Source organism: Chelonia mydas, chromosome 8 (assembly GCF_015237465.2).
Source record: "Chelonia mydas isolate rCheMyd1 chromosome 8, rCheMyd1.pri.v2, whole genome shotgun sequence".
Lineage (NCBI taxonomy): Eukaryota > Metazoa > Chordata > Testudines > Cheloniidae > Chelonia > Chelonia mydas.
Window position 1 is genome coordinate 1,367,831 of NC_057854.1, and position 9,421 is coordinate 1,377,251.

Here is a 9,421-nt window from a genome sequence, read left to right on the forward strand (position 1 = left end):
GCAGCTATCAAATCCCCCCTCATTCTTCTCTTCTGAAGACTGAACAATCCCAGTTCCCTCAGCCTCTCCGCCTAAGTCATGTGTTCCAGTCCCCTAATCATTTCCGTTGCCCTCTGCTGGACCCTGCATGGCTGGGGGGGGGGCGGGGGGGAAGAGGATTAAGGCTGCTCTCAGGGCAGCCTGAGAGAGACACAGTGTGTTTGTGTCACCCCCTCGTCTGGGTGGAATGAAGGGTCATTAAGGAACTGGTTGAAACGGACCCAGGTCAACAAGAGGTCCAGAGAGACAACTGAATGGTGACCCCAGCTCGAGAACAAAGGGCTGGGAGGAAATGGGGGGTAGGGGGCAGCTCTGGAAGAAGCTTGGGGCTCTCAGCTGGGAACAGACGAGGGCAAGAAATCACCGAGAGCCCAGAACTGGCTTGTTCCAGGTTGGCCGGTGAATTGCAGCTTGACCAGCTGGGCCGTGCTTGGACCTTCCTGGCTCTGGGCTAACCTCAGAGCTGGTGCTGCGGCCAGCGGCCTGGTCCTGCGGCCAGCGGCCTGGTCAGCCCTGTTCCGTGACAGCGCTGGGTGAGGGTCGCCGCGAAGACGGGGCCAGGGCATTAACCCGCGGAGGGGACACAGCTGCACCAGGGTCTGTCTCAGCTAGACCCGCTGGGCAGAGCTCACGGGCGAAGCAGGAGGGCTCAGCCAAGGAGGCTGTGGGGCCTATCCCCAGGCAGGAGTGGGAGCCCAGGGGGTCTGGCTCACTGCAGGGGCTCGTCCAGGAGTATGTTCCCAAGTGGGGCCATTGCACCGCTCTGTGGATCCGTGACAACTCTACCAATCTCACTTTTCTGAGCGCATGAGAGACCAGTCAGCCCCACTGCCATACGGGGTTACCTGCTCAGAGCCTCAATTTCCCCAGCCGCCCCGAGACAGGGGCTTGTGGGGGTTTGAGATGCAGGAGGCAGGGCAGGGCAGCAGGAGGGACAGAGGAATTGCCAGCCGGCTTCAGGCACCGCTAGCCCCATCTCCCAGTGCAGCAGATGCTGCAGGGGAAGGTGGATGAAGCCTGTGAGGGGCACAGGGGGATAATCTGCCCCCCTACAGGAGGTCTCCCACCCCAGAGCCCCGCTTTCTAGACCAGCCCCAGCTGCTCTTCTCCTCCTCCCAGCTCACCTGGAGTCCCTCCAGCCAGACCCACAGCCCCTTTTATCCCAGGCTTAAGCTTCCCCCATCTTTGCCGCTGCTCCTCACTCCCGACCCGCAGCCCCTCGGCTATCTTCGCCGGAGGCCTCTCCAGCGGCTGAGCAGTGCAGGGACCCTGCCTCTGCTGCCCCGTGGAGACGGGCGCCCGTGTTGCTCCGTAGGGATCCGTCCCTCCCTGCACCGGCTGCGAAGTGCTGAGGAAAATCCTCAGGGAAGGTCTTTGAAACACCGCTTACCGTGTTCCGCTGCCAGAGATGCCCAGGCCAGGCGGCACCAGCCAACCAGCTGCAGCCAAGGCCAGGAGCAAAGACCGAGCCGACCCGAGGCTGGGGCACTCGTTTTCAACGAAGCCAGAAGCCGTGGCGGGGCCAGAAGCCTCAAGGCAGGGCCAGCGCTGCCCCTGCTGCTGAGCCCGGCCCTGGCAGGAACAGCAGCTCGGGCCAGGCCTCTCGGACCCCCCGACAGGGAAAGTGGAGACGGGATGGCTCCCCAGGCAGCTGGCTGGGCATTGACCCCCCCCCACGCCCTGTGCACTGGCCCATCAGGGCTGAGCAGGGCCAGCGCCACAGCCACAAGAACCCGGAGCAGCATCTCACCTCCTCCGTCGGGACACTGCTCCCCATGGGCCCACGCAGGGGACTGCGCTAGGCAGCCAGTGTGACGAAGTGGGACTGTTCTTAATGTTTCCTCTGAATAGTGTGGGGGTGCCTCAGTTTCTCCTAGGCAGTTCTTAAGTATCTAGGTGGTGGGATAAGGGTGTGTGATCCTTGCAGAGCCCTAGAGGGCAGGTGTGTGCAGGGGTCTGGACACAGAGAATGGCCGACACCCTGTTTCCTGGCCACTGATGGCCTGGCCCTTCCCCCCTGCAAGGTGAGAGCTAAAGGGTTGGAGAACAAAGGAATCAGGTGACCTCCTGGCCCCGGAAAGGGACAAAACCCAGAGGAGGGGGGCTGGAGAGAGTTTCAGTTTGATGCTGGGTGGTGGAACACAGGGAACCCCAGGGCTGGGGTCTAAGCTCCCTGCTCCCCCAGAAGGACTTAACTGAGGGGTCCTGGTTGTACCCACAAGCTCTGTGTTACACCATGTTCCTGTCGTCTAATAAACCTTTGTTTTATCGGTTGGCGGAGAGTCCCGTCTGACTGCGGAGTTGGGGGGCAGGACCCTCTGGCTTCCCCAGGAGCCCGCCTGGGCAGACTCGCTGGGGGAAGCGCACGGAGGGGCAGAGGAGGCTGAAGGCTCCGAGGTCAGACCCAGGAAGGTGGAAGCCGGGTGAGCTGTGTGTCCTGCAGACAGGCTGCTCCCAGAGAGGAGACTGCCCCAGAGTCCTGACTGGCTTCGTGGGGAGCAGTTCCAGAGCATCGCCCAGGGACCCCCTGACAGCCAGTACTCCAGAGCCTGGGGCAGGGGTCCAAAGGGGGGCTCTCTCCTTTGCCTGCTGGGCCCCTCGAGTCACTGTACCCTCCCCCCCACCGGTGCTCAGGCAGCCCCCACCTTCCATCTGCTCCACCCACCTGGAGCTCTGGGGTCTGGCCTCAGCAGCCCAGCTGGACTCTGCTTTCCAGGAGGGCAGGACCAGGGGCCTGGAGGGATCCCCCCATGCTGGCCCCACCTCAGCCTCCACCCCACCCCTGCCAGGCATCAAGGCCTCTCTCCAGGGCATGGGGGGGGCAGCAGCTCTGCATCTGGGCTCCTCCCCAGCAGCCCACCCAGCTGCCGGGTCAGCACTGCCCAGAGGCAGCAGAGGACAGGCTGCCTGGGCTCAGCTGGGCCCGTCCAGAGCCAAGCCAGGTGCCCCCAAAGCAGAGCCTGGAGTGGAGCTGGGTGCTCTGCGACCTCCCACCCCCCACCCCAGCACCCAGGGAAGCCCAGCAGCAGGCACCCCACGGGAACCACCAGGGCGAGGCTGGGCACGGCATGGAGGTGGCGGCCCTGTTGCTCTGTCCCCTCTCGTGGCCTGAAGGAGCAGGAGCCTGGCGGGACTCCAGTCCCTGTCATGCAGCGTGGGGCCCCCTCCCCCCCCCACACTCCTGCTGCAGCAGGAGCTGAGAGAGAGGAGAGCCCTGTGGGGCAGCTCCCCTGCGCCAGGCTGCTCAGCAGCAGGTCGTGGGCACTGCTCTCCCCAGGGCCAGCACTGGTGCCCAGCCCCCTGGGCAGGGGACAGAAGTGGGCAGGGCTGCAGCAGGGGGTACTGGCTGGTAGCAGCAGGGGGGCTGGACCCTAGGCACCGCCGGGGGGCACATCCACTCTCCATGTCAGGTGGGCACAGCCTCCCCTCTGGGCACCTGCACCAGCGGGCACCTGCTCAGGTGTCTTCAGTGCTGGAGCTCACTTGCACCCTCCCCTCCGTGCTCCCAAAGCCTCCTCTGCTGGAGCTGGCCCAGGCCTCCCCTGGCCTGCACAGCTGGATGCTGGCGGGTGGGGGCGCGAGGCCCAGCAGTGAGCCCCCCGACCCCACAGGCAGACACAGAGTCAGTGGTTGGATGCAGCACTTGCATTGTGGGAATTTACATCTCGCTTCCCACCGCAGGCAGAGCCCTCCCCCATCCCGTGCCAGCCCAGCCCGCCGGGGGAAGGCCCCCGCCTCAACCTTCCCCCGGGTGGGGCGCTGCCGGCAGTCCCAGGAGCCCAGCCTGGCACTCACACCACAAACTTGTTCTTGGTGAGGGAGCCGCTCTTGGTGGCCGTGTCCGCGTGGGCCTGGTACCCGATCACCACCTTGTGGGACAGCCCCAGGCGCTCCTTGTACACCCGCCTGGGGAGAGAGCGTGCTCTTGGGTTCCGCCCTGCCCACCCCCACGCCCCTGGGAATCCCGGCTGCAGGGCCCCCCTCAGCCCCGGGAGCCGCGGGGCCGGGTCCCAGCTTGGGGAGCCAGAGGTACTAACGCAGAACAGCACCCCCGCCCACCTGCCCAGCGCCAGCAGGGAGCTCCCGGCGGCCTCCAGGCTGATCCCAGCTCGGCGCCTGGCCTGCAGAGTCCCATGCCCGGCCCGTGGTTCTGGGGGCCGTGGCCTGCCTAGCAAGGGGCATTTGGGGAGCACTGTGCCCAGCCCTCCCCCCCTCCCGACAGAGTCATCGGAGCCACCTTACCCAATGTGGGTGACCCCGTCCCGGTTCTCCGCCTCTCGGGTCCAGATTGCGATCTTGTCCCCCTTGGCCCGGATGTTGATGACGGCCCCACAGATGTCCTCGCTGTAGGGGCCGAACGTCTCGCCGATCAGGCACAGCAGCTGTGCACGGGGGGAGTCCCCTGGGTCACCATGGGTCTGCGGCACCTGCTCCCCGGGGTGGGGGGTGGGGGCCAGGCCAGCACCCATCCCCCAGGCCGGGCAGCGCGACACCCTTGAGGAGCTGTTACTCTGCCCCATGGCAAGGAGGGAGCTGCTGGCTCAACCCGGCAGCCCCATAGGCCCCCCATGGGAGAAGCCGGCTGCACCGGATCCGAGAGGCCCCTGAAGGGCTGAATGGGGGGAGCTGCCGAGGATTCCTGCCCCACCGGGGGAAGCTGTGGCAGAGGGGACCCCGGTGCAGAGGGGTCCCCTCGCTGGGACTTGTCCGAGGGCCAGCGGAGCCCTGGGCCCCAGCCCCAGGGTTAGGGCAGAGAGGGGGGCCTAGAACCCACCCAGCCCAGCTGCGGGACGGGGGCACAAGGGCTGCGACTCGCTCTCACCGTCTCCAGCCAGAAGCGGTCCAGCTCCGTGTGTCTCTGCTGCTTGGCCAGCGTGATGAGCCAGCGCCCGCCCCGCTTGTTCCGGTTATCTTCCCACATGGGCTCGATCCCGTCCTGGGCCAGGGAGGTGCCGAGTCAAGGGGCGCAGGCAGCCGCCAGCCTTCCCCAAAATCACCCCCAGCCTTCCTGACAGCCTCTCCCGCACCCTGAGCCCCTCCCCGCGGGGGCACGCTGCCCCCGCCCCAGAGGGGACGAGACCAGCCCCTCAGCTTGCCTCACCCCCCGCGGGCAGCCGGGCGAGATCCCTCGGACTGGGCAGGGCCAAGCGCCCGCCGGAGCCCTGGCGCACACAGACAGACCCAGCGAGCCCCCACCCCCGGGGGCCAGCTGGCTCTTGGGCACCCCTGGGTGTCCCCTGGCCGCGAGGATGGGCACTGTGGGGCGGGGGGGGGGGGGGGAAGAGGCCTACCTTGAAGAGGGAGTAGTCGCAGCCTGACGTGAGCTTGCTGGCCAGCTGGATGTGGCTGTGCAGCCTGCCCGGCGCCGGCCCGGAGACGAGCAGGTTAGTGGCTGGACAGAAGAACCTGGTGACAAAGCCCCTAGGACACCCGCCCCCCACAACGCCACCTGGGGCCCAGAGGGGTGAACCCCTGCCCCCACAGGTCAGAGACACTGAACCCCAACCTCCCTCTGCCGAGCCCCGGGCACAGACGGGAGCGAAGTCCCCATGCAGACACCAGGGGAGACGCCAGGGCTGGGGGCATGAGCCCGTAAGTGCCAGCCCCGACCCCTGCGCTCCCCCCCGGGACATGCGCCAGCTGCCTCATTCCCATGCCCGCAGTCTGACCCTCCTGCCCATGAGGGCCTCACACAGGGGGCGGTCGCCCCGCTCGGACAGGGGAGCCCCCAAGATCCCTCTGCAGAAGTTGAAGCAACCCCGCCCCAGCAGCAGGGACCCGAGGGGGACTCACGCCCAGAAATCCTCCGCGGTGCTGAACTTGGTGACCAGACGCAGGTTCGCCTGCCACATCTTGCTCTTGTCATTCTTGAAGAACCAGAGAGCCCACCTGGAGGGAGGGGCAGGGCCGGTTAGAGCCACACGCAGCAGAGAGCAGACATCGGTCAGACACCCCCGTGCCGGCCAGCCCGCCCCGCCATGCACCCCTGTGCCCACCCGGCCCCCTGTGCTGGCCAGCCCACCCTGCCACGCGGCCCTGTGCCCACCCGGCCCCCCACACGGCCAGCCCACCCTGCCACGCGGCCCTGTGCCCACCCGGCCCCCCATGCTGGCCAGCCCGCCCCTGCCACGCGGCCCTGTGCCCACCCGGCCCCCCATGCTGGCCAGCCCGCCCCTGCCACGCGGCCCTGTGCCCACCCGGCCCCCCATGCTGGCCAGCCCGCCCCTGCCACGCGGCCCTGTGCCCACCCGGCCCCCCATGCGGGCCAGCCCGCCCCTGCCACGCGGCCCGGTGCCCACCCGGCCCCCCCATGCTGGCCAGCCCGCCCCTGCCACGCGGCCCTGTGCCCACCCGGCCCCCCACGCGGCCAGCCCGCCCCTGCCACGCGGCCCTGTGCCCACCCGGCCCCCCACGCGGCCAGCCCGCCCCTGCCACGCGGCCCTGTGCCCACCCGGCCCCCCACGCGGCCAGCCCGCCCCTGCCACGCGGCCCTGTGCCCACCCGGCCCCCCACGCGGCCAGCCCGCCCCTGCCACGCGGCCCTGTGCCCACCCGGCCCCCCACGCGGCCAGCCCGCCCCTGCCACGCGGCCCTGTGCCCACCCGGCCCCCCACGCGGCCAGCCCGCCCCTGCCACGCGGCCCTGTGCCCACCCGGCCCCCCACGCGGCCAGCCCGCCCCTGCCACGCGGCCCTGTGCCCACCCGGCCCCCCACGCGGCCAGCCCGCCCCTGCCACGCGGCCCTGTGCCCACCCGGCCCCCCCACGCGGCCAGCCCGCCCCTGCCACGCGGCCCTGTGCCCACCCGGCCCCCCATGCTGGCCAGCCCGCCCCTGCCACGCGGCCCTGTGCCCACCCGGCCCCCCATGCTGGCCAGCCCGCCCCTGCCACGCGGCCCTGTGCCCACCCGGCCCCCCATGCTGGCCAGCCCGCCCCTGCCACGCGGCCCTGTGCCCACCCGGCCCCCCATGCTGGCCAGCCCGCCCCTGCCACGCGGCCCTGTGCCCACCCGGCCCCCCATGCTGGCCAGCCCGCCCCTGCCACGCGGCCCTGTGCCCACCCGGCCCCCCATGCTGGCCAGCCCGCCCCTGCCACGCGGCCCTGTGCCCACCCGGCCCCCCACACGGCCAGCCAGCCCCTGCCACACACCCCTCTGCCCACCCAGCCCCCCCCCCCCCCCAGCCACACTATCTCTGGCCACCCAGCCAGGCAGCCCTCTGCCACCCCCCTCACTCTACCAGCTCCCCCCCAGCCAATCTAACCAAACCCAAGTCGCCCCCCTTCACTGACAGGTCTGTCCCCGTCCCCACCCCCACCCCAAGGGCCCGGCTTGGCTGGCTGCTCTGACTGGTCACCAGGGGTGGGGTCGGGGAGGAATTTCCCCGGGTCAGACTGGCAGTGACCCCCCCCCCCCCGGGGCTCCTCCCTCTGCAGCGCTGGGTGCGGGTCACTCACCAGGATTATGGGGGGGGGGTCGTCTCCCATTAACCCTCTCCCTGCCATTGCAGGGCTCAGTCTCTGGTGCCCTGCCCCTCGTCCGTCCCTGTCCAGCCTGCTGTGATCTAGGAGATTGGTCTCCTGTCGGGGGCAGGGGGATGCTGGGGGCCAGTGACACAGGGGTCAGATGGGATGATCAGACTCCGTGACCCCTCTGAAGTCCAGGACCCCACATGGCCTATCCCCAAAGCTGGGGGGTGTCCGAGAGGGGCTTCCACCTGGCAATCAGAGCCACCTCTACCTCCCGCTCTGCGGCTACGGGCAAGCACCAGAGGCTCACAGCCCCTCCGTGGGGCACGGCACCCCCAGGGCCCCTCACCAGCCTAGCCCCAGCGTGGGTGTTTCACCGCAGCACCCAGGGGAGCAGCAGCACAGAGCAGCTGGAGGAGGGAGCCATGTGGGGTGGGGGACAGCAGGCAGGAATACAGGGGAGTGCCAGGCACTAGGGGAGCCCCCCCCACACAAGGTGCAGCCCCCCCAGCCCACCCGGTACCTGTTCTGCAGGGGGTGCTTGTCCGAGATCTCAGCAGCGAGCGCCTCCCTCCGGGCCTTTCGCCGTCTCTGCTCCTCTCGCCGGTGCAGCGCGGCCCCCTGCACACACTGGCGTAAGGCGCAGGGCAGGGCACACGGGCATGGCAGACTCTGGAGGGCAGGGACGGCTTCGAGGGGACCCCAGAGGGTGGGCGAGTGGAGCCCCGTGAGTAACCAAGCCAGCCTCACCCCAGCCCAGCCCCACAAGCGCTGGGTGCGGAGCGCTCCAGCCCCATGCCCAGAGACTAACCACATGGTTGCCAGGGCCCCAGGTGCCCTGAGACAGGGCCTCGCTGGCGTCCCCAGGGCAGGAGCCAGGCTCCAGGCCTCCAGCACCCAGAGCAGCTCTGCAGCCTCCCAGGCACGGCAGCACCGCAGGGCAGAGGGCCTGGCACGTGAGCAGAGGTCGCTGCTTGCTGTCTTCTCCACAGCCTCAGCCCCACAGCTAGCGCAGCGCCTCCCTCCACTCCACTGCCCCCCAGCACTGCCGCTGCAGGGCTGGGCCATGCCCCAGGCAGAGCCTGCCCCAGGGCTGGTGTGTCAAGCCAGTCCCCCCTCTCCTCCAGCCACGCCGGTGCCATCTCCCTGCCCGCAGCCATCTGAGACATGCACGTGCCAAGACCCTTTAACCCAGGGGCTGGCACTGCCCTGGGCAGAGCACACGGCAGGGAGCAGCCTGCCCAGGCCCCCAACGAGCTGGCAGAGTCACTCCTCCCAGCACCAGGGCAGGAACGTGTGGGCTAGTGTCGGGGGAACACCAGCCCACCCCAGATCCAGGTCCCCTCCAGCCAGGCCTCTCCCTGCCACCCCCACAACAGGGCACATTAAACAGGCTGCTAGGGGTCTCCCTGGAACACTGCAGGGCCAGGGCTCTGGCTCCACACAAGTGCCATGGGGGGCTGGCACCTCAGGCTGGAGGGGGAGCTCCAGGCGGGGCTCAGAGCAGCCAGGCAGCCATGGTGCAACTCACCATCTCAGCTGCAGCCATCTTCCCAGAGTAGGACCCACCCCCTGCAGAGCTCCTTTTATCTGGAACCCAGACTCTTAAAGGCCCAGCTCCCTGGGGGGCAGGGGCAGCCAGCCCTCCCCGCGGTCTCACCCCTGCCCGGCCCGCTTTCTCAGCTGGCAGGGACTTTCTGTCCCCTGGGAGCGTCACAGGGAGATGAAGCAGAATCTGCTGGCAGAGGGGGGAAATCCCAAGGCCAGGGCCATGGGGCAGGAGGTGTCGTGAGGGCTGGGGCAGCCCAGATGCTGCGGAGATGGGTGCTCTGCCAATGGCAGAGAGAGAGAGACCTTGTCTTCCCCCGGCTGGGGGCTGCCAGTGCATCCTGTCCTGCAAGGGAGCCTTCCCCACCTT

At 69.0% G+C, this 9,421-nt stretch overlaps 1 protein-coding gene across 1 annotated transcript; it reads right to left on the reverse strand.

Annotated features, from left to right (window-relative positions):
- Nucleotides 1-3,669: 3,669 nt before the first annotated feature.
- Nucleotides 3,670-9,095, reverse strand: EIF4E1B (eukaryotic translation initiation factor 4E family member 1B). The gene is made up of 7 exons (XM_037907202.2): nucleotides 9,035-9,095; nucleotides 8,027-8,124; nucleotides 5,833-5,928; nucleotides 5,331-5,394; nucleotides 4,862-4,975; nucleotides 4,282-4,421; nucleotides 3,670-3,945 (listed from the first exon to the last, which is right to left on the reverse strand). Exons 1-7 carry the CDS (start codon nucleotides 9,050-9,052, stop codon nucleotides 3,831-3,833), a joined length of 645 nt encoding a protein of 214 aa, XP_037763130.1. The 5' UTR covers nucleotides 9,053-9,095; the 3' UTR covers nucleotides 3,670-3,830.
- Between the last annotated feature and the right edge of the window lie 326 nt (nucleotides 9,096-9,421).